Below are 24289 nucleotides of genomic sequence, written 5' to 3' on the forward strand. Positions count from 1 at the left end.
CTTTAACTGCGAGTGGTCCTGGTTCATTTTACTTGTATTTCTCTTACTCTGAGTTTAGGAGAAACACTTACTTACTGTGATCTTGGAGGGATGTGTGGGAATGTTCCTGTGTAGTCTGCATGGATTTAATATTTTGATGTGAGGCCTGTGTTTAGTATAAATGCCTGCTGCCTCTCAGTGTGTCTTGGCCTTAATATCCCTTTGGTGAGGAGTCTGACTGATGTGATGACCAGAGTCTGTAGTGGATGTCGAGTGGGGCCTCTTTGCTCTGTGGTTGCCACAGCCTTGTTGGGGACAGAGTCTGTTCCTGGTTATTGGAGTAGAGGCCCCCAGATCCATTTCTGAGTCGCATCTGAGCTGTGGTGTGAGGTAGGCAGAACTGGAGCACTTCCACCAGGAGAAGAGCCCCAGAGTATTCCTCTACCAGAGCTGTCCACTAGGAGAGTGCTCTGCACCTGTCACCAAGTGTGCGGGCTCACGAGGCCACCCGCACGGATCCACTCTAGGCAGGTCCCAGGAGTGCGGCAGTCGTGTACTTAGACCGTCTGTGGGAGCAACGGAGGCAGCCCAGACCTTGTCCCAGCCTAGCCCCCCATGGACGCGCTCAGGAAGCCCACAGCTGCCAAGAGCAGCTCCATCTCGGCCACGGAAGCACCTTTGTCCACTTGGATGTCGCGCAGCACTGAGTTTACAAAGCAGGCAGTGTAGGTGTAGAGTCAGACACAACTGGGTGACTGAACAGCATCCTGCAGCTGAGTTTACAAAGCTCGCAGTGTGGGTGTCTGTCTGTGTCTGGCACAGCCACCTGGAGAGACCTGAGCTCTGCTTCCTACGTTGGGCAACCCTCTGGCACCTGATCCCAGAGCCTGCCGGGACGGCCCAGTGCAGGGAGGAAAGAGGCTGCTCCAGCGGGCCCTCACCCCCCACCTAACAACGGCACTTGGCCTCTCGGGCTGTCTCTGAGCAGCCAAGCCCCAGCCCTCTCCCCAGCTCTGTGCTCTAAACCCAAGTTTCAGCACCCGGCCCCAGCTGTGCCCGTAGACGTGCGTCTCGGGCTGGGGAGCGCAGGCAGGCGCCACAGACTGCGGCTCTTTCTTTCTCTGTCACACACCAGTTGTGACACTCGCCTCTGAAGCTCCCTTTCTGTCCTGGTGACTCTTGCAGCTCCCTCCGAGGGGCACAGGTTCCGTCCTGCTATTTCTTTGCTTTTTCTTTGGTCCTACCCAGGGTTATGTGGAGGTCTTTTCCTTTCAGGTGTCTGAGGTCTTCTGCTAGTGTTTAGTAGGTCTTCTGTGAGAACTGTTGAGTATGTCAGTGTGTTTTTGATGAACCTGTGGGAAGAGATGATTTCCACATCCTTATACTCCACCGTCTTGATTAGCGCCCCGAGTTACTACTATTAGATGAGGGATGGTCACACAAGTAGTGAAAGTGGAAAGCAAAACCTTTGTACCTGAGACATACAGAGAGCAAACAGAAATGGAGAACTATTTCTTTCTCTTCTTGGTCGCACTAGGTTTTCATTGCTGTGCGCGGGCTTTCTCCAGTTGCAATGAATGTTGGCTAGTCTTTCTTGCCCCATTGCAGTGGCTTCTCCTGTGGAACACAGGCTCTATAGCACACGGGCTTCAGTAGTTGGCGGTGCACAGGCTTTACTTGCTCCACAGAATGTGGGATCTTCCTGGTCCAGGGATCGAACCCGTGTCCCGTGCACTGGTAGGCTGATTCTTACCCACTGTACCACCGGGGAAGCCCGGGAACTATTTTAAATTTTAAACAATTCTCAAGTTAAATATCTTGGGTTACTATGTGAATTTGACGGATTAGTTGGAGGTTTTGTCTTCCACGAAGGCACCTTCCTTCCCAAGTTGGAGAAAGTTGAAAACGGTGCAGTGAAATGTACTAAACAGCTAAAGCGTACGTGGGGGTGGGCAGGGGGAGCGGCCGCGTGTGTTTGTGTGCATGCCGCCTAGAGCCACTAGGGGGAGCCAGGACTCAACGCAAAGTAGACTGGAGACAGTGGAAGCAACGGCTAAAGTAGGATTACGTCTCAAAAGGAAGTGCCAACCCAAATCCACACTTTGGATGAAAACCCGTTTTCAGGATCACATGGAGGACTCAAATATAAATATACACTGAAAGTTTAATACTTCGAATCACAACTTTTATACTTGGAAAGAATTAGATGGTTTCCAGATTGAGGTCTAAGAGATGGTCTTCCTATTCTGCTACATCACCCTTTGGGAAGATTTTTTTTTTTAATTTATTCATTATTATGGTGGTTTTTTGGCTGCTGGGGGTGGGCTTTCTGTAATTGCAGTGCTCGGGCTTCTCTGCAGCGGCTTCTCTCGTTGCGGAGCACAGGCTCTGGGCGCTTGGGCTTCAGTAGTTGCTGCATGTGGGCCCAGTCGTTGGCGGCTCTGTGGCTCTAGAGCACGGGAAAGCCAGTAGTTGTGGCACGTGGGCTTAGTTGTTCTGAGACATGTGGGATCTTCCCGGACCAGGGGTTGAACCTGTTTCCCCTGCATTGGCAGGCAGATTCTTCACCACTGGACCACCAGGGAAGTCCTCCCATTGGCTTTTTTTTTTCATCTTTATTTATTTATTTTTAAATTTTATTTTATTTTTAAACTTTACAATATTGTATTACTTTTGCCAAATATCGAAATGAATCTGCCACAGGTATACATGTGTTCCCCATCCTGAACCCTCCTCCCTCCTCCCTCCTCATACCATCCCTCTGGGTCGTCCCAGTGCACCAGCCCCAAGCATCCAGTATCGTGCATCGAACCTGGACTGGCAACTCGTTTCATACATGATATTATACATGTTTCAATGCCATTCTCCCAAATCTTCCCACCCTCTCCCTCTCCAACAGAGTCCATAAGACTGAGTTTTACCATGTACATGTAGATTGAGTACATTCTTTTAAATGTTGCATAGTATTTCTGAGTTATGGACCGTACCACAGTTTATCTGTTCCCCCTCTGGTGATGATTAGGTTATTTGTAATTTGTTAATTTTACAAACTCTAGTAACATTCTCATACAGGCCTCCTTGTATGTATGTGTTAAAATCTTCTAGTTTGATACCTGTAAGTGCAGTTGCTAGAGTACAGGGTAGGGCTGCATTTTCAGTTTTACTAGGTAGGGACAGATTATTCTCCAGAGACTGCCCATTTGTGTTCTCACTAGCAGTGTGTGGGAACCCCATGTTTCCTCAGCCTTACCAACACTGTCGTCAGACACAGTAACTTGCCAAGTTGATTGCTTTAACCTGCATTTTCCTGATTATCGGTGAGCTTCAACATTTTTTTTCATACGTATCTTAGCCATTTCTCATGTATGCATATTTTGCATTTAAGATTAAGAATTTTACACAGAATACTGTTCTCTGAAGTGAATTTTAATATTGTATAAAAAATCCAACTTCTTATACAAGTACATATGTTCTATGATTTTATGCATACATCCATATACATATATCAAGGTAAAGTCTGATTAAAAAAAAATAGCTTTCCCATGGCCAGTGTTCTACGGAAGTTAAGTCTGTAAAACTGCAGATTTTATGTTGTTGTCGAATGATATTGTACCACTAAGGCAGAACAAGACCAAAGCAAATGGTGTCCACAGTACGTTACAGAGTATCTTGCATAGCTTATTTGTTCTCACTTGATAAAACTCCTTTTAGGATTCTGACGGGTTTTTTTTTTTTTTTCTCAGTGAATTCGTACAAGTTAGTGTGTACTTTTTGCCTTTGTTTTGTAGCAAATCAGCTTTCTCAACTCTTGGTATGTTTTACTTTACAACCTTACAGAATCAATGATAGCCTGAGCTTTGAGGGCTCCGAACTGTTTTCACTGTAACCCTTGACACAATGACGTACAGATATGTAGAGCATTGTGAATCTTCATCTATATCGCAGGCGGTTTTCCAGGGCTTCCATTCTCTGTGTCATTTCTTCTAGTAAATCTCAAATTAAGGAAGAGGAATCTGAATGGCCTATTTACATTCAAATACAACTTGATTTATCTACAAAAGAATTTGTGTCCTGCAAAATACAGGGCTTTGGTTTTTTCCATTTCTATAATTCTGACTTATAAGTTTATAGTAACCCATTAGTACATACTATTAAGACTATAGATCGGTGTTGGGTTAAATACTTTTTTTTTTAACATTAAATCCAGATAGCTCAGTTCACATTTTTCTTTTTAAAAATTTCAATTCTACTCATTCCCCTGTTGCTTATAATTTACCATAGCACACCTCTGGGAGCTGAACTGATAATGCTGGGAATGAGGAGAGGAGGAAAAAAAAAAAAGGATTAGATCTTGGAAAGTAAGATATGACATCAGAAGAGAAGAAGGTGGGGAATTTTTACCCATGAGGCCAGATGAGACCATAGGGTAGCAGCCTTGAGGACGTCTGACACATACAACTTCCTTAGTACCTTGTGAAGTAAACCCTCGGAGGCAGGCCGGGAGAAGGCAGAGCAGAGGCGCATTAGGGCGTCCCTGGAGCGGTAAAGAATCCACCTGCCCATGCAGGAGACAGGAGTTCGATCCCTGAGTTGGGAAGATGCCTTGGAGAAGGAAATGGCAAGCCACTCCAGTATTCTTGCCTGAGAAATCCCATGGACAGAGGAGCCTAGCAGGCTACAGTCCATGGGGTCTCAAGGAGTTGGACATGACTGAGCAACTAAACAATAAGAGCAGCATTAGAATAAACATTTGTCTTCCTTCTTGAAGCTGCTTAGTACCCTCCACCTGCCCCCTGCATGGCAGAATGAAAGCCTGGATTCATCATCAAGATTAACCATGGTCAGATTATTTTGCTTTCCTTTATGAAGCATATTTCCAGTTTTCAGGAAGAAAATGGCTATAAGCTGTTCTTTATAAACCCACTGGCACAGAAATAGTTCAGAATTAAACCATTTCCCTTTAGTTGATATATGTTGAGCTAGATATCGGGCAGTTTTAGTAAGCTTACTATAGTTTTAAGTTCAGAACAGTTGGCAGAGTGTTCAGTGCATAAAAGCACTGAATCTCATTTCTCCACCATCCCAAAGCATTCCTTTTATTTGTAATACTATTTTAATGAGTCACTGGATCCTGCTGTTCCCTAGGTAGAATGTTTCATCTTAGAGTGCTGATATAAAATCTCTCTGCTGCCAAATGAAAAAATCCCAACCCCAGTCCTCTAGAAACTACGCACTGACCAAATGTGGCTGCAGGGTGGCTTGGGGCCAAAGGAGAGGTTTGGAATTTAGGTAGAATTTGAAACCTCTTCGTTCTACAGCATTCTTTGCCTACACGTGCTGTATCTCTGATGCACTTCAGATTTGTATCTCTATCTTTGCCTACATGTACTGTATCTTTGATGCACTTCAGATTTATCTTTCATTTCCTCCCAGCAGAGAGGGAATTAAGTAAACATGTTTTTTCTTTACTTTGCGTACTGACTGGCTAACTGGCCTTACTGATCAGCCTCCTAGAACCAACCACAGATAGCTTGACCCGTGTCAGCAGTTTGGCTTGCCCTCGGTTCTCAAGCACCTGTCAGACTGCTTAAGAAATAGCTTTTCCTGGAGTTCACTATTCTTGACTTTATAGAAGTGACTTCATTTGAGATATACCCATATATAGAAATGTTTGAGGTTTTGATAGTATTCTTTGCATTCCATACAGAGGCATAACATTAGAAAAGGATATAGCGCTGCGTTAATTTTCTTACTTCTTCATTTGCAAGGTTCTGGAACATTATAAGGTTTTCACATTTGCATTGATCCTGTTTTTCTTCCAAAGGACTTCCTAAGAAAGCAGATGGAAAGTGTTCACCTCTATAACCCACCAGACTTTGCAGACACACTGTGATAGGACTGAATCAGCACATGGAGGAAACCATAATGAAAGCAATGTTCAACTTCTTCCAAGTGGCAAGATCCAGTAGATAAGAGCAAAGAGCTGTATATGTGTCCACTGCTGAAGTGGCTTTTATTGTGGACTGCGGGAAGGTTGCTGCAGTTTCTTCTCATTTATTTTTTTAGTTCTCCTTTTTCTTAAGTTCTTCTCTTCCCCACCCCACCTACCGCCTACTTGCTCCTTTCCTGTCCTCCCTTAAGCTGAGTTTGTTGGCAAGTTGAGAGGCTTGATAGCAAGCTACCTAATAGTAATATTTTACTTGGAATTACCTGAGGATTTTGTCGAATGGAAAACTTTTTGTGTAGACCGTGCAAGATTGTCTTCTTCAAACAGATATCTGTGTTGCACTGCAAAATTAGAACAGGAAAGTAGGTCTCGGATATTTATGGTGACTGGCTCAGATTCTGTAAAGAGAAAGAAAACTGAAGTCAAACCTGTTTAACATGGTTGTGGTTATAAAACAGCCATCAGCTGTCAGAGTAGGGTACTTGTTATTCCTAGAATGAGGTACATAGCTTTACTTTAGGACATACTATGGCAGAAAGACCATCAGCAGAGAGGCTCTTAGCAACTATGGCTAAAAAAGGGTAGAGTAAATGTTTCCTATGTGATGGAGGGGGAAAAGCCATAGTTAACGTAATTCAAATCTTTCTTACTTACACTTCATTTGTCTGAGGGGAAACCATGGTGGAAGCAGCCACTGAAGATTCTAAAAATATTGCTTTTAAAAAATATACCTGTTGGCTGGTGGACCCTCTTTGGCAGTTCCCCTGCTGGGGAGTCCTGTCTTCCATCAGAGTCTTCCAGAGCTGAGAGGTAAAAGACGACCAGAAGAGTGACAGTTGTCCACATGGGTGCATATGTTCTTAGGAAACTGGTCCCAGACCAACTGTTTACCTGCCTGCCACCACCCGGGATGTTCTGGTCTGATTCGGTAACACCACCCAAGACCTTCCAGAGGCATTCTCTCCTGTAAGAGAAGCCTGGACCCCTTAAATGCATCTTCGTACTTAAGAATGGCCCCCTAAATATTATGTCTAGAAAGCAGGGTGGGAAAAAAGTTTATCCAGTTATTAAGTTGCATTGGCAGCAGCTCCACTTAAATAAAAGAGCTTGGAGGCTAAACATCAAGTTGCATTAGAAATCCAAGAGGCCTTCCCGCCCTGGCCCCCTTCATCCCAGTGCTCTTTGCTGGGGAGGAATAAGACACATCACTTTGACTGGGATTTTACTGGCCACTGAACCTGGGACAGGAATAAAAGGAAAAATGGGCAGAACTGCTTTTCCGGTTCCCCTGCCTTACACATGGAGTCAGTCAAACCTGGGAGAACTGCTCTACGTAAGCACACCGGCACCATAGTGAACCGGAGAAGAGCACAGGGGGCTCCTATACATAAGAACATTAAGTTCCAAAGGGCAGCCTAATGTTCTGTAAACTGGAGCAGTCCATGCAAGAGGCAGTCTTTACATTTTTATCAGTGGGCTTGGAAGGACTACCATCCCTTCCCACTCTACTTACAGGTGTATCCCAAAATTGTGCATCAGCTTTCCTGATTTATATAACTGTCGGTTGTAGTTACATGATCATCTCCATAGGGTTTTTGTGAGGATTAAGTATGCCATGTGTTAAAACACTGACTACACTGCTCAGCACAGAGCAAATGCTCAAGCAATTTATTAGCATTATTATTAGCTATTAATAATAGCTAATAAGTATAGTATCTTGCAGAGAAGGCAATGGCACCCCACTCCAGTACTCTTGCCTGGAAAATCCCATGGACCGAGGAGCCTGGTAGGCTGCAGTCCATGGGGTCGCTAAGAGTCGGACACGACTGAGCGACTTCACTTTCACTTTTCACTTTCATGCATTGGAGAAGGAAATGGCAACCCACTCCAGTGTTCTCGCCTGGAGAATCCCAGGGACGGGGGAGCCTGATGGGCTGCCGTCTATGGGGTTGCACAGAGTCAGACACGACTGAAGCGACTTAGCAGCAGCAGCATAGTATCTTGAGAGTCCCTTGGACAGCAAGGAGTTCAAACCAGTCAACCCTAAAGGAAATAATCCTGAATATTCATTGGAAGGACTGATGCTGAAGCTCCAATACTTTGGCCACCTGCTGCAAAGAGCTAACTCATTGCAAAAGACCCCGATGCTGGGAAAGATGAAGGCGGGAGAAGGGGATGACAGATGGTGAAATGGTTGGATGGCATCACCAACTCAATGGACATGAGTGAGTAAACTCCAGGAGATGGTAAAGGACAAGGAAGCCTGGCATGCTGCCGTCCATGGGGTCACAAAGAGTCGGACACGACTGAGTGACTAATACTTTCATTTTCTATGTGAGCTATTATTGTCTTCTCTCTCCCCTATTCTACGTTTTGTGCTTACTGTTTCCAGACAGCACTGGGCCCTGCCCACAAGGGAGGCACTTTTTTGAGCACTTTGAAGGAACGCATTAAGAATTTCTCATTCAAGGGTTCACGCTGCTGTTTGCTAAGGTCTCTCCTAGACGTAACCTGCAGTACCTTCACAGATGCCTTTCTGCAGTTTATCACTGATCTCGCCCATTGTGCTGAAGTCTTCTGCATAGAAGAGATGCTTTTCTGTGGGCTCAGAGGCAATCTCTTGTAGCTCTTCCTCAATGGCTTTCCCTACCCCCACAGCATACATAGTTATACCTGAGGTACAAAGCAAATGAAGAACAGGGTAGTTACACAGACACAGAAAACAAATGTAGGGTTACCAAAGGGGAAGGGATAACGTAGAAGCTTGGGTATATAGCAGATATACACTACTATATATCTTGTATAATGGGGAAGAATCTGAAGACACTGAACATAGTTCCTTGTGCTATACAGTAGGAGCTTATTGTCTATATATACATACGTGGCTCAGACGGTAAAGCATCTGCCCACAATGCGGGAGACCCGGGTTCGATCCCTGGGTTAGGAAAATCCCCTGGAGAAGGAAATGGCAACCCACTCCAGTACTCTTGCCTGGAAAATTCCATGGACAGAGGAGCCTGGTAGGCTACAGTCCCTGGGGCCGCAAAGAGTCAGACACGACTGAGCGACTTCACTTCACTTCACGTATATAAAATATGTGTGTATTATCTGAATCACTTTGCTGTACACCTGAAACTAATACACGTTGTAAGCCAACTTTAAAAAAAAAAAAAAGAACACAGTAGTGAGAGTTGTGTTCCCAGCATCTGGAAGTTGTGTGTTCTGCACTCAGAGCCAGCTGGATATTAATAACTGGTGGGATGTGAGGCATCCGTGTCAGCCTCCCTTTCTTTTCCACCATTTTTATTTTGGCCTTGTGAGCAAAAGGCAGTGACCCCAGAGAGGAAGGGGGGCCACTGAAGAGAGGTTGGGGAACCTGACCACCGACCTGCGCAGCTCCGGACAAGGTCATTCGCAAATCTTCAACTTTCCGCTGAATTAGTCTTGTGGGTAAGGAAAAAAAGAACACTATCTCATGGCTTACTAAATAAGAATCTCTTCTGGGAGAATTCTTAAGAAACAGGTCAGTTTATGACCTTGTAACCTAGTTTCTACTTGTCAAAGGTACAGATAGTAACCTTAAGTGACCTGCAGCCAAATGAAACTATTCTGCCCACCCATCTTGGGAGGATAAAGCCTTGTAAGAAGGTGCTAAGCTGAAAAGGAGAATCTGCAGAGCACTGGAAATTCCCTAAGTAAAAAAAAAAAAAAAAAGAACAAACACAAGTATCAACTTTAGATTTCAACAGGCATATGAGATTGTTCCAAAAGTTTTTTATAAAAACAATTAATCATTAGATTCCCTTCTCCAATATCCTCTTCATTTGAAAATTAAACATTAATAAGAACTTAAGTTCTGCTTGATTTTCAACACTTCTCAGCAGATATTGTACTCTGGCTAATTCATTAAACTAGATTTTTTTAAAAATAGACATAAAAATGGCTCTTTAAGTCAAAGGGCAAGAATTGTGCCTCATTCTAAAGTCTCTGTAAGGTCAACAGCCAAGTTCAGCATAATTGTTTGAGAGCCCAGTGACTTTACACACAGTCTCCTAAAAAGGATAACTACTATTTTAAGATTGTGTTCATTATACATAGGAGTAACTAAGTTAATCAGAGGAAGTCACTTCAGATAAGTCTTGTTGATTCAAGAACCAAGCATATATGTTTCTCCCACCACCCGCCTTTGGAGGATTTGTGGAAATTTGAGTGGGGGAGAGAGTAAGGTAGGTTGGCTTCCATAAGATAGATAAGAGGACTAACCACTGTCTTTGGAGACAAGGTGTTGCCCCAGTACATTCTAAGAATACAGGCTAGAGGGGTTGGTGGGTTTGACAGGAGCTCAGCTAAGCTAGTCCAGAAGCAGGGAAACCAGGTGTGAGCAGCCAGTTTTACAATCTGCCCAGCTGATTCAGGCAGGACACATTTGGGGGCTCAGAAAAAAAGAATAAAGAGTGAAATAAGCAATATCAGTGAAGTGGCCCCCTTCACTAAGACGGTGACTGAAGGGTGACGTGAACCAGCCCTTCTGTGAGGAGGAACGGAGCTCGCCAGCGGCACTTTAGCACTTTGAGTGCTGAGTAATCCTTCACTCAGCAAGGATTAATCACACAAGTATTATGTTCCAGGCCTGACGGAGGCACTGAGTCCATCAAGTTGGTGCACACACTTTCCCCCTCATAGGAGCTGCTGAAGCAATGTGCTCTCGACAAGTTCTTAAAGAAAGCAGCGTTCAAACAAACTGCTTCACGACCCTCAGGTCTTCCCATCTTCCCAAGGAATCCAGACACTTTCCCTCAAGCTGTCTACCAACCGTCCTAGCTTTGGGGTTTCCTTTTGCCAAGAGCCATATTCCTCTGCCACATTTGACATCTATAGTCAAACCTCAAAAGCAACATAGTCAAACATCTAAAGCAACTTAAAGTCCCCCCTGCATTATACGTGGAGTCAGACAAACCTCAAAGAGGCTAAGCTTTACCGAGCAACAGAGTTTAAGAGTCATGATCTCATCTGACATTTTGATTTTCTCAAAAGCTCACTTTTGCCTCCTGCAAACACAAGACCATTCACTGTCTTAAGGCTACTGCACTCCCAGTATGCTCACTGGTAGCGTTGCTTAAAAAAAAAGGTATATTACGCCAATAAAAATTTTAAAAATTAAAAAAATATATTGGTAAGAGCTCCTCCTACTAGGAATCTATTTTTATCAGTTCTTCAGGTGATTCTAAAACAACCAGACCAGTGTCTGGGAAGTATTGTTTATTTTTCTGGTTAAACAGCACATGTAGGATTGATTCTCTGTTCTGGAGGTCACAGCCTGGCTGGTAAATCATCACAGGAGATGATTACTCAGGTGTGACCTGTATGCAGACCCCCTTACAGTCCACAAGACTTTGGCATCCCTGTGGGGTCCCTTTAACGCCACTAGGTGGCAGTTTAGTAAAGGTGTGTAACCGCGGTGACAGGAAGCCATTCTGTCCCCTCAGGGAATCTCACTCCCATGCTCCCCCACCCCAAGGTGAACACCAAGCGAGTTTAAGAAACCTGAACCTGAGTGGGGTAAAACACACCCCCATCCCACGTTACCACTGGCCTGGGCTTTACTGGCCCACTCGGAGACGTCGTCCTGAGCCCGTCCGTCCGTGAAGACGATGGCCACTCTGGGCACCCGTGCGGAGAGAGGCCGGGCCCCTTCTACTTGGGTAAAACTTCTCTCAAACATATGTTTCAGGGCCAGCCCGGTCATAGAGCCCTTGCCCATGTATTTCATGTGGGCCACGGCTTTTTTCATGTCTTTGGCCGAGCTGAAGTTTCTCAGGGTAAACTCTGTGCGGACCAGCGTGGAATACTGGAGCAGCCCTACTCGAGCAGCTTTGGGAGAAATCGCCAAGGAATCTATAATTCCAGTGACAAACTGCTTCACAATCTCAAAATTATCTTCTCCAAGGCTCTTGGACCCATCAATCACAAAAACCAAGTCAACTGGGCCTTCAGTGCATCCTACAGGAATAAAAGGAAAGTTGTAATGGTTAAATGATTTAAAAAAATCATTATACACAAGAAGAGAAGAAAATTATACTTCCACTGGAGGCATAACTATTTTGGAGAGCTACCTTTATTCTTTAGATAGTAACACAGGATAGACAGAAAGTGTCGGGGGAGTCACAAACAACCATAATGTTCACAATTGCCTTTACGTGTGGCTTGTCAAATTGTTAAAAATAGTATTTTCCACAAGCAAAAACACATGGCAGATATACGAATTGAAACCCACAGTCTACCCTGGATCACCAGGAGTCAGGCCTCGGAGGGACTGTCTGTAGAGTACCCTGCAGGGCCTGATACCCCCAAAAGATTCCAAAAACTTTACTCCAGGAGAGTGACATCACTCCAGTGCTGGCATCTCACACACAATAGACTTGGAGATTCTTCCAGGTCAGCTCAGTCATCTCGATCTTCTAGGGAGATTTCCTTGTAGCCCAGCTTGTGTTCGTTACTCTCTGTGTAGCCTTCACACTACTAATCTGGTCAACAAAAATTGTTATTGAGCTGCTGCTTTGTGTAAGGCAGGCAGTGCGGCAGGACTGCAAGTGACCCAGGCAGAGTCCCACTCCGTGTTGTTCACAGTCCAGTGTGTTCTGGGCAGCGTTCCACACCGTACAGCAGCCGGCTAGCTGAGTGTCAGCTTCCTCCTCTAGTCCACCAGTTCCTGCTCAGCAGGAGCCATTTCTCATTGATTTCTGTACTTCCAATACCTGGCACACAATAGTTGTTCAATAAATGCTTGTTGAGAAAATACACGAAGGAGGAGGTATCCATTCGGTAGTACAACCACTAAGTACCCTCTTCACCGTTTTTTTTTTTTTTTTTTTTTGGGCCCTGTTGCACAGGCTGAGGGATCCTACCCACCCGCCCAGTGACCGAAGCCAGGCCCTTGGCAGTGACAGCAGGACTCCCAACCACTGGACCGCCAGGGCCCCATCATTGACCTTTTGAAATTTTAAAATGAATTATCACTGTGAATTCTTTACCTACATGGACGTTTTCCAGGCACCTCAGATGGCTGACAGTAAAAGCTTTATGCAAATATGTTAGCAAGCTGGGTATAGAGAGATTTTTTTGTTATTTAGGGCTGCATAAGAAAAATTTACAGAGCCCAAATGGATGATCTCATTTCAAACAGTCTGCAGTATGCAATATAACATTCTCTTTTACATATCAAGGCAGCTGTCTAATACTTGAAAGTGAAGCACAGCAATATTAGGAAGTAAAGACACACACATGCAAAAATATGTCTATTCTTGGCTTGACTAACATGCTAAAATAATTGTGTGTATGTGTGTTGGAAGAGTTGGGTTCCTGTCTTTCCCCTTTTAAGCGCTTGTCCTCATTACTCAACCTATTGACCTCTTGTTAGTGAAAGAGGAAATGGCCAATTCAGAACTTCATTTACATTCATAGCCTGAATCTCAGGCAGCGTGCACCTGGCTCTCTAGCAGATTTCAGAAATAGTGGAATAATTTTTCAGCAGCGAATCTATTTTCTCTTTTCCCTCATATATTATTTTCTTAGAGAATAAAACGAACACCTGCAGCCTCCCTGCAGGGAGCGGAGCAGACGACTTCAGCAGGAGACAAGAATCTTAGATGGAGCGGAACAGCACCAGGGCGGGAGATGCCCTATTCTCACTTTAATGACAGCCCAGCTTGCTGGCTACCTATTTGCAGGAAGGTCACTCAGCTTTCCTTGGATGTTTTCTTTTGGTAGTTGAGTCAGTGAGACTGGAGCAGAGCTGTGATTTGCCTTCTGAGCTTAATTTTCACAGAGTTTCAGAAACTCGGGTTTGGACAAGACCTTTAAAGGTCACTGGTCCAGCCCCCCTGTTGCTCACATCTTTACTGCATCTCTATAGCCATTCACTCAGCCTGGGCCTGAACACCTCTTCTGATAGGGAAGTCACCGCCTTACCACGGAAGCCCCGTCTGCTCACAGCTCTGCGGTGAGGATGACAGTAGCTATCATTTGTCAGGCACTGAGACACGGTGCCAGCACTGGGCTAAACACCTGTAAACACACCATGCCATATATTTCTCATGACGATTCTGTAAGGTGTTATCCTGATATCATAGGAAGAAACTGAGACTCAAGAGCAGTTAAATAATTTCTCCAAGGTCACATGAATGTAGGAATAGTGGGTTCAAATTCATGAAAATCCCTAAGATCAAAGCTCATGATCTTAACTAATTAATCACACAGTTTCTCTGAGATAAGGGGTCTTTGTCCCTGTACCAAGCTGTGGCTTTTCTCCAATGTCCTTTCTTTCCCCAGGGTTTAGGGGATGCCCTATAAATAATGGATGAGGTGACTGTCACTTTGGTATTTGAAAGGTACCTCAAGTCTTTTTTTTCTACATAGATCCCCAGTTTCTTCCTTTATTTTTCACTTGACATCATACTGAACTTCCTCACCATGATACTTTCTAGATTTTGTCTCTATCCTTTATCTTTCATTTTTTTTCTAAAAAATATTACAAATGGAACAAAGTTCAAACACTACAAAGGTTATCTATATCTATATCTCTCTATGTAAACCTCTATAACAATACCTATCTTCAGAGAGAGAGAGTTTGTTAGAGGGAGCCTTTTGCAAAATACATCAATGGTAGCACTATAAAAACCACTCGATACCATGCTTTTTCATTTAAAATATCTTGAGGATATATTTAGAGCTGCTTCATTCCTTTTTTTAATATTTATTTATTTATTCTTGGCTGTACCGGGTCTTTGTTGCGGCTGGTTGGAGCTCTTCTTTGTTGCGGTGCTCGGGGCTTCTCATTTCAGTGGCTTCTCTTATTGCTGAGCACAGGCTCTAGGTGCTTGGGCTTCAGCAGTTGCAGCAAGTGGGCTCAGCAGCTGTGATGCAGGGCCTGGTTGCCCTGCAGCATGTAGACTCCTACTGGACCAGGGATCGAACCCGTAAACCCTGCATTGGCAGGTGGATCCTTACCCATCGGACCACCAGGGAAGTTTTGCTTCATTCCTTTTACCAGCTGTATAGTATTCTAATGTACAGATGCACCATGATTTATTTAATCAGCATCATATAAACAGGCACTTATTTCCCATTTTTGCTCTACAAATAACACTGTACAAAATATTCCCTCATATGTGGCTTTGTGAAGACATGCACTTCTCTGCGGCATAAACTCCTAGAACTGGAACTGCCTTCCTTTATTTTCTTGTGAGTTTGTTTTTATTTTTATTGGGCTCTGGGGGATGGTTGGGAAATAACTCTGCAAGTTATGCCCCACTAGGGAAATAACTCTGCAAGTTACGCCCCACTAGGGAAATGCCCATTCTGTTTTTCCTGGGATAGCTTTCAGAGCGTTTTCTTTCTCTTGGAGCTACCGCGCCTGCTGGCAGCAGCGTCTTCAGGTTCACTGTGGGGTGGCTTCCCCTTGGAAAATAATTTTTCCTCTTTTTTCTCAGGGACCCTCTTGTTTCCTGACTCTTTCAGGTCACTAACTGGTTCCTCTTTGGGGAAAGATTTCTTCCACTTGGAAAGACTTCCACTGCTGTCTCTTCAAGATCACTACTAACCAGCTCCTTCTTGGAAAAAGGTTTCCTTTTCTTGGGTTTGGAGAAGAAGACAGATGGGTTTTCCATTCCATCTTCCTGAGGCGCCTTCTGGGGCTTTTGCTTCTCTTTGGGTCTTTCACTTGTCTCCTCACACTCCTCACACTGCTTTTTTCTGGTGATGCCAGGGCAATGGCAGCCAGTCTTTTCTGTCTTCAAGCGTTTCTTCTCCTGTTTCTCCCGCTTTCTAGGAATCTCATCAGCTGCTTCCTCTGCCTGAACCACTGTCTCCTCCACGACATCCAGATTCTTTTGTGGAATCTCTCCAGTCTCAGAGAAGGACAGCCACTCCCCAACTTGTTTTCAAAGCTCCTCCCCAAATACACTGGGAGTTGGGGTTACCTCAGAGAAGCAACCAGTTCCTGAGGCAGTCCCGCATTTGTTTGCCAGGTATCGGGAGCTGGGAGCTTCGGCCTTTGTTCTTGGCAGCTGCTCGGCATACTTTGGGGTGTTAGCCCCTGTCTTCAGAGCTCTGGAAACATGGTCCATTTGCTGGGCCAGGGAATCACTCAGACACCAGGACCAGTGTCCTGGTTTAAAAAAATTTTTTTAATATTTTTTATTAAAAAAAATAAAACATTTATTTTTAAAATATTTTTAAAAATTAAAATATTTGCCAAACTGCCCTCCTAAAAGTTGTACCAATTCAGACACCTAGTGATAAATTTACAATTCCCTATTACAACATACCTTTGCTAACGTAAGGAATCATCGAACTTACTGAACTCTGATAACTAAAAGGTAAAAAATGTAGCTTTAATCTCTTATTACACATTTTCCTTTTTCTTTGATGTTTCATGTCATGTTTAGAAAGTTCTCTACCCTGAGATTATAAAATACCTCTCTCAAGGCTTTTTCTGCCACTTTAGAGATACTATTTTTTAAGTTTAAGAACACAAGTCTTACCTCCCTCATTCCCGATATTCTTATTCAGCTAGGATCACTCTGGCCTCTCAGCTGACAGTGAACTTACTGTCAACTGAAACCAAAAGTGTTTTCACAGGTGCAGTTAAGCTCTCTTCCCCATTCTGTATCTACGCATACACATTTATATCTATGGTAGAAGCAGAGGTGAAGGATTTTACTTCCTGCAAATACTCCAAAAAAACAATTGCTCCCAAACCAAATTAAAGCAAAAACAAACCCCAGTTCAGATCACTTACTTTTGCACCGTCTTCCATCCTCAGCTAGAATAAATCCCTTTGAGCATTTGCAGATGTAGGAATTGCCACGGTTAACACAAATGTGTTCACAGCCATGGTGGGTCGATTTGCAGACATCCTTCCCTGAGGGTTATATAGGAAGTGAAGCAACCCCATCAGTGTAGAAACGAGCTGGATTGAACAGTCATGTCAGGACAGATCATGGAAATAAACCATTAAATCTTCATTCAAACCTCCTCTATAACATCCCCCTTTCAGTCTAATACTCAGGAGAGGGCATGGTAAAGGAAATCTCCTCTTAGAAAACTCTAGTTTCCATGAAACTGAATGGTAAGCTGGGTGATCAGGTGTCCTGGATTTAATAATTTTTAGAATTGTTCAATGTACTTTGAGGTTTGATTTTCCCACCCTTCTGATTTTTCCCCATAGACATCCCAGTTTCAATTGTCTAATGTACAGTTCTCATGTGTGAGGCACTTCAGACTCTTCACAGTAGCGACAGCTCTTTAATCTTCACAGCATCCTGTGGAGAGAGGAGGGCAGGGATAGTCATGCCCAATGGATACATGAAGAAGCAAAGTTTGATACAAGGTCACACAGCCACTCAGCGACATGTCTGAGTCAGGAAGTGTCCTGAGTGGTCCTCCTCCACAGCATGAAAGCCTTCTGTTCTCTGCTTCCTTCCTGTCATTAGCTCCCTAAGAAGCTTCCTGCAAAACTGCAATCAGTGACTACAGATCCCTCTGGAAGGATTTGATTTAGCAATCAAATTTCAGAGGAAGAAGTTGAGCCTTGTGTACCAGTTGTACAAGCTCAACCTATTGAGCAAAAAGTGTGTTGAGTGTAGAAATGATGCACACGTGCATTCCATGCTTACAAAAACAGAAGCATGAACGAACGGCTCAGGCAGACATAATGGCAGAACTGTAGCCATGGTCCCCACAGAAGGACAGCGCCGCGTGAAGGCAGAACACAGCCTTGCATAGGGCGCCCCGCAGAGTCAGCCCATGGACCCACAGGCATCCCAGGAATCAGTCTTGCAAACAGAACTTCCTGCTAAAGGCAGAAAAGCCCTTCCTCCTGGAGGAATAATGAGGAGTGAGTTCTCCTTTACCCCTCGGTGTTGACCTGTGGAAGCCCCAAGTTATCTCAGCAATCTGTGATGTTCAGTTCAGTTCAGTCTCGTGTCCGACTCTGTGACCCCATGAACTGCAGTACGCCAGGCCTCCCTGTCCATCACCAACTCCCGGAGTCCACCCAAACCCATGTCCATCGAGTCAGTGATGCCATCCAACCATCTCATCCTCTGTCATCCCCTTCTCCTCCTGCCCTCAATCTTTCCCAGCATCAGGCTCTTCAAATGAGTCACCTCTTCGCATCAGGTGGCCAAAGTATTGGAGTTTCAGCTTCAACATCAGTCCTTCCTATGGACACCCAGGACTGATCTTTAGGATGGACTAGTTGGATCTCCTTGCAGTCCAAGGGACTCTCAAGAATCTTGTCCAACACCACAGTTCAAAAGCATCAATTCCCCCAAATCAACCTCCACCGCAGATGAGTTTTTTTTCTTTTTTTAAACTAAAGAAGGGCCATCCTGCCCACTGGAGCAGAGTATCACAAAAACAAGTAGACCACGTTAAGACCCCCTGAAAATAGGGGTTAACACCTCAAAATCTCACAGGGGGTGGAAATCCTGACCCCATGCTCATTTCCTGCCCACTTCACTGAGCTCACGTGTCCCCATCTCTCCTTCTCAGGGCTGTGATGGTTCATTTTATGAGTCACTTTGGCTAGGTTATAGCACCTGGTTGTTGCATAAAACACTGGTTTAAATGTTGCTATGAAGGTACTTCTTTAGATAAGATAATATTTAAATCATGAGCCTTTGAGTAAAGCAGAATATCCTCCATAGTATGGGTGGGCCCTATTTTGAAGACCTTTAGAGAAAAAAAGACTGAATTTCCCCCAAAGAAGAGGGAATTCTGCTTCCAGACTGCCTTCAGATTGGAGCTGCAATATCAGCTCTTCCCTGGGTCACCAACAGATTCCTTATCTATCTACCTATTGATCTATCATGTATCCACAAACACACATATACACACACATATGTGCACACACACACACACACACATTTTATTGGTTCTCTGGAGAACCCTGAGCAATATACCTTATAAGAAAGCTCTCATAATCTGTTCTGAGTGACCCACAGAAGTAAATGTTAATGGATAATCCAGACCCCCCCAAAAAACCCCTTCATCCCTTCTCTCACCTTCTGCCCTTACTTACAAGGTTTTCCAAGAAGAAAAAGCGCTACAACTATGCTTTGACCCTCACCGCAATTGCTGACCCAGATTCTAATCCTTTCCAATGGCTAGCCAGGCACTCTGCTAGGCTCTGCGCATCCATACAACTCCTGTGGAAAGGGGCTACAACTGGGAGAAAGTGAAAGCAACGAAGAGCCTGACGACTCAGGACCCTGGGTGAGAAGTTCCTGAAGCACTGAGGGTCCAGTGTACTGATCACAAGCACAACAGTTGCCGAGTATCCAAGGCAGGGACTTACAATAGTGACACTGACTGTAACGGAAAACTTCCAACGTTAAAAGAAACTCTCTAACTGTCCTGAGTCGAAGCGACTTACTTCTGCAGCGTTTCCCGTCCTCGGCCAGCCGGAATCCCTCCATGCACTTGCAGACGTACGACTCCCCAGTGCTCACACAAGCGTGCTCACAGCCGTGGTCCACTGCTTGGCAGACATCTTTCCCTGAGGACAGCAAAGTTAAAAATTTCACCACCATCAGTTTTCCCTGGGCTTCACCTGGGAGGATCCATCCTTCTCAGCCCCTGGACTCCAGGGCCATCTGAGCTCAGCCGCTCTACTTCGGGTTCACTCTCTGAGCTTCCTCCCTGTCACAGCCACCGCCATCCACCAGCACCTACTTCAGTGTCTTGTAAAAACGCAGTCCATCACAGGCCTTCTGCAGGAATTGGTATGATTACTTAGGGCATTAAACCTCAATTTGGACTGGTGATGCTGAAATCTAGTTTTGAGTTTTTCCCTGACAACGTGACTTTGGAGAATCACTTAACCTCTTGCAGGCTTCCCTTTCCTTTATGAAAAATGAGAGTAATACTTCCAGGTACCCATCTTTTCTTCAAATGCATCAATATGAGATTCTCTTAGTAAAGAGAGCTTTGAGAAGCTTGAGATGATGACTGACAAGGGCAGGAATCATTTGCTCAGGGTTACCCACTCCCCTTTGCCTTGACAGAGACGTGTCTTGGCCCTATGGAAGAGACCTTGCTTTCTGAGATGTAAGAATGGCCTCATCAAAAGAGTGTCTCTAAGAGGGATTTGTGTCACCAGAAACAATAGCAACAATATTGTTAAAGAAGCAGAGGATCAGGGAAGTTAAGCTGCTTGCCTAACTAATAAATGGCAGCGCTAGAAGCTGAGAGAATCCGAATTTCAGACTGGACATCCTTCTAGTAGAGCACACTGCTTCTTGTCACCGGGTGTATCACCTTCAGTTGTGGCTCTGGCTTTGACTTTTGTCACTTGTTCATTGGTTTGTTTTCTTTTTAATAGTCTTTCTTTTTTTTTTAGGACAGGTCTAGATCTACGGAAAATTGAGAAGACAGTACACAGATCCCCTGTAAACCGCATACCCACATTCCCCTAGTATCAACATCTTACAGTAGTGTGATACGCTTGTTAGGATGAATGGACCGATACTGATACAGTAATATCAAAGCCCATAGTTGATTTACATTTCCTTAGTTTTCAACCTGAAGTCAGTTTTTTTCCTGATCTATGAGCCCACATTACATTTACTGGTCTTGTGGCAGTGGTTTTTGAGAGTAACCGATTTACACAGAGATCAGGCTGGTGGATTTCAGGCAGAGATCAGAAATAATAATGGGAACCCACTCCAATGAGAACTTACTTCTGCAGGTCTTCCCATCTCCACGGAGTATATACCCTTCAAAGCATCGGCACACGAAAGAGTCTCCACTGCTTATACACAAATGTTCACAACCATGCTTGCCCAGAGCACAAGCGTCCAGTTCTGAGAATCCAAGTGGAAACAGACACAAAAGAAGGAAATGATTCATACATTAGTCACGTATTTAATCTTTTAAGGTATTTCAGACACCTTAAATGAAAACAGTACTTTATCCTACAGGGTACATTTCAAAATAGAAACCATGTCTATGAGCAAAATGTCTTAATATATAAAAAGCACATAAAATAAAATAATACTATCATCTCTGTAGGAAAAATGAACAAAAGACACAGAAGACAAATTACAAAAGGAGAGATAGAAATGGCCTATAAATATTAGAAAATAAGTTCCACATCATTGGTCATCATGTAACCATAATGTCAGATTATCAGATAACCATGATTATCTGCACATCTGCTTATGTATGCATGTATGTGTCCTACTTTGGTCATCCCTCCATCCATTCATTCATTCATTCATTTGTTCCCTGATCTGTGGAATATTTCGTGAGTCCCCTCTCTCTGAGTCAGGCACTCTTCCAGTCTCTGGGGACGTAACAATGAGTAAAACCAAGTTTCTGCTTTTGTGAAGTTTACATGTGGTGGCAAGGGCGGAAGGAAAGAGGGGCAAGACAGACAGACAAATGTATATGTCAGGAGAAGGTGCTACAGAGAAAAGCAGGATGAGGGTGATGGAGAGGGTCTGCTGATTTGGAGTGTGCAGAGGGTTTATTATTTTCCATGCCATGTCAGAGAAGGTGACACTAAGCAGAGCCCTGGAGAAAGAGACGAGTGAATGCATGGTGTTTGAAAAGGATGACACCCAAGGAAGTACAGCATCTGCAAACAGGGGCAGGAGCGGGTCGGGAGGTTTCAGGAAAGGTAAGGAGATCAGGGGACTGGGCAGGCGATGAGCCAGGACAGACCTCGTGGGAGTCACACGCAGTGGCTGCATCTAAGTCAGAAGGGGTCACTGGAGGGTTCTGAGCAGTGGGGTGACACGAACTGACTTTTTTCTTAAAGGACCACTGTGCACAGAACGGGCCACGGGTAAGGCTGGAGCAGGGAGAGTGGGAAGAGAGCCACTGCCTGACCTCTCAGACAGGCGGGTGAGAGGGTCAGACTGAGGCTGGACTTTGAAGGCAGAGCCTGAAAGCTTTGCTGATGGGTTAATATAAAGAGTCCATCTTCACATGGATATGACAGAAGAGTCATGGGTGACCTGAGGTCCTAGGGCTGAGCGACTGAAGAATGGCGTTGCCATAGACGGGGCTGGGCAGCTTCTGTGACAGCAGGCTGTAAAAACCAGGCTGATATGCTAAAGCTTGATACTGAGGACAGATGGGAAGGGACTTTTTCTAAGAACCAAACAGAATTCTGAGAGTCAACGCTATCATTTCAGATGGAGCGGAATTTCTATAGTGGCTTTGAAGTGAGGTTTTAAAATGAATGCGCATAATCACTTTTATAGTCAGGCACAGACCATACGCTTTTTTCTAAGGCATTTTTGCAGTATTTTTCTTGGAGGGGAGTCTTGAGAACGACCCTATGGGTTAATTAAAGCAGCTGTTGTTATTCTCATTTACCAGCCAGGGAAACTATGCTTTGGGAAGATTGATGGCTTGCCAACATCAGTTGCTAATAAGTGACAGCACCAGATTAAAAATGTAATCTTTTGATAATAAATCCCATGTTTTCCCCAGCTACACTGCGTTGCTATATTCTAAAGTAAGCTTCCAAACACGAAGGGAATTTTGTCTTCGTTTGGGCAGAAGGGCCGCCAAAATCTGAACAGTGGGAAAGCGTTTTATCAACTGAAATTATAACTGCAGACGAGAGTCAAAGCAGAGCTGGCCCTTGCTCTTTGCTCGGAACATGACTTACTTCTCCGGGCACAATCTAGACTCATTATTGATGCAGAACATTTCTCGATGGCTTGGGGTAATCCCTCACGTAGTGTTGAGTGGAAATACAATTGAGTGATCCATAATACAGACAGCCGGCTGGCTGTGGAGGTGAGCGGTTTTTTTTCCTCACCATGAATTTATATTAAGAATACTCCATTTTCCAATGTAATAAAATAGCTATAACTCTTTCAGGTCAGCCTTGTCAAGCCATAATGCAGACAGGCTCCCTGAGCACGCCCCTTCTTTCTGGAGCATCCCCCATGCCCTGTCCTGTCCCTGTAGCTTCATCTCAGGCTGAAGTTTTGAAGAGTGACTGAGTCTTTCCACAAGGATCCTGAAAAGACATTGGCCCCCAGGCTCTTGCAGGACGAGTCTGTACTTGGCAGAGGGGCACTGCTTTCCTCTATGGGGAGCCTGCTGAGCCTGAAAGCACTGTTCTCAGGGGGCATCCTCACCATTGGCTGCAGACGACCCTGGGAGCTCCCAGCCCAGCCTCTGAGCTCTCCTGGGCTTTTGTACTAATAGCTGTTTGGAAATTTTGTTGTGTGCATGCTTTAAAAGCATGTAGGGAATTTGGGTTTTTAAACTTTCCCTTCTTACCCGCTCAGGGCATCTGATCAAGAGAAGAGAGCAATGGTTCTCAATCTCAGGGGAACATCAGTCACCTGCAGAGATTATTTGAAAGGCAAAACGGGCCCATGATTCAAAATTCAAACATACTAAGGGGAGACGTCCCCTTTGGAGGGGGTATCTGGCAGTATCTGCCTAAAGTACAAAATGTACCTTTGACCTGGCAGCTTCACTTCTGGGATCCTCTCCTGCAGATACCCTGGCACCATATGAAGAGATATACTTTCAAGTAATTCACAGCAGCATCGTTTGTAATAATGAAAAGTGGGAAACAACCCAGATGTCCACAACTACTCAGGAGACAAGCTGAACAAATGTTCTACACAATGAGATGCTGTGCTTAGTCGCTCAGTCGTGTTTGACTCTTTGTGACCCCATGGACTATACAGTCCATGAAATTCTCCAGCCCAGAATACTGGAGTGGGTAGCCGTTCCCTTCTCCAAGGGATCCTACCAACCCAGGGGTCGAACCCAGGTCTCCGGCATTGCAGGCGGATTCTTTACCAGCTGAGCCACCAGGGAAGCCCCAAAGAAACAGGAACGGAATGGAAATAAAATGGAATGTTAGCTATCCATTGCGGAGAAGGCAACGGCAACCCACTCCAGTACTCTTGCCTGGCAAGTCCCATGGACGGAGGAGCCTGGTAGGCTGTGGTCCATGGGGTTGCTAGGAGTCGGACACGACTGAGCGACTTCACTTTCACTTTTCATTTTCATGCATTGGAGAAGGAAATGGCAACCCACTCCAGTGTTCTTGGCTGGAGAATCCCAGGGACAGGGGAGCCTGGTGGGCTGCCGTCTATGGGGTCGCACAGAGTCGGACACGACTGAAGTGACTCAGCAGCAGCAGCTGCAGCTATCCATTGCTGCAAAACAAGGTATGCCAACACTTAGCAGCTTAAGGCAACATGTGTGATGTCACACAGTGTCTGAGGGTCTGGAAGCCAGCAGGGGCTCGGCTGGGAGGTTCTGGCTCAGAGTGTCTCGTGAGGCTGCAGAGCTGGTCCCCTGGGGGCTGCATTG

General features: G+C 44.8%; 1 protein-coding gene across 3 annotated transcripts in view; it reads right to left on the reverse strand.

The window, feature by feature from the left end:
* Positions 1 to 3384: 3384 nt before the first annotated feature.
* MATN2 (matrilin 2) overlaps positions 3385 to 24289 on the reverse strand; it is a 173410-nt gene continuing 152505 nt past the window's right edge. For 2 of the 3 annotated variants that reach the window (XM_061439292.1, XM_061439293.1), the window contains exons 11-19: positions 20671 to 20793; positions 19365 to 19487; positions 16725 to 16847; positions 11513 to 11926; positions 8447 to 8599; positions 6658 to 6729; positions 6190 to 6324; positions 5711 to 5809; positions 3385 to 3965 (exon numbers count right to left, since the gene is read on the reverse strand). In XM_061439292.1, coding sequence (XP_061295276.1) covers positions 3910 to 3965; positions 5711 to 5809; positions 6190 to 6324; positions 6658 to 6729; positions 8447 to 8599; positions 11513 to 11926; positions 16725 to 16847; positions 19365 to 19487; positions 20671 to 20793 — 1298 coding nt within the window. In that variant the 3' untranslated portion in view covers positions 3385 to 3909. The remainder of the gene's footprint in view (positions 3966 to 5710; positions 5810 to 6189; positions 6325 to 6657; positions 6730 to 8446; positions 8600 to 11512; positions 11927 to 16724; positions 16848 to 19364; positions 19488 to 20670; positions 20794 to 24289) is intronic. The other variant, XM_061439294.1, reaches the window with a different exon arrangement.

The sequence above is a fragment of the Bos javanicus genome, chromosome 14, assembly GCF_032452875.1.
Source record: "Bos javanicus breed banteng chromosome 14, ARS-OSU_banteng_1.0, whole genome shotgun sequence".
NCBI classification, from domain to species: Eukaryota; Metazoa; Chordata; class Mammalia; order Artiodactyla; family Bovidae; genus Bos; species Bos javanicus.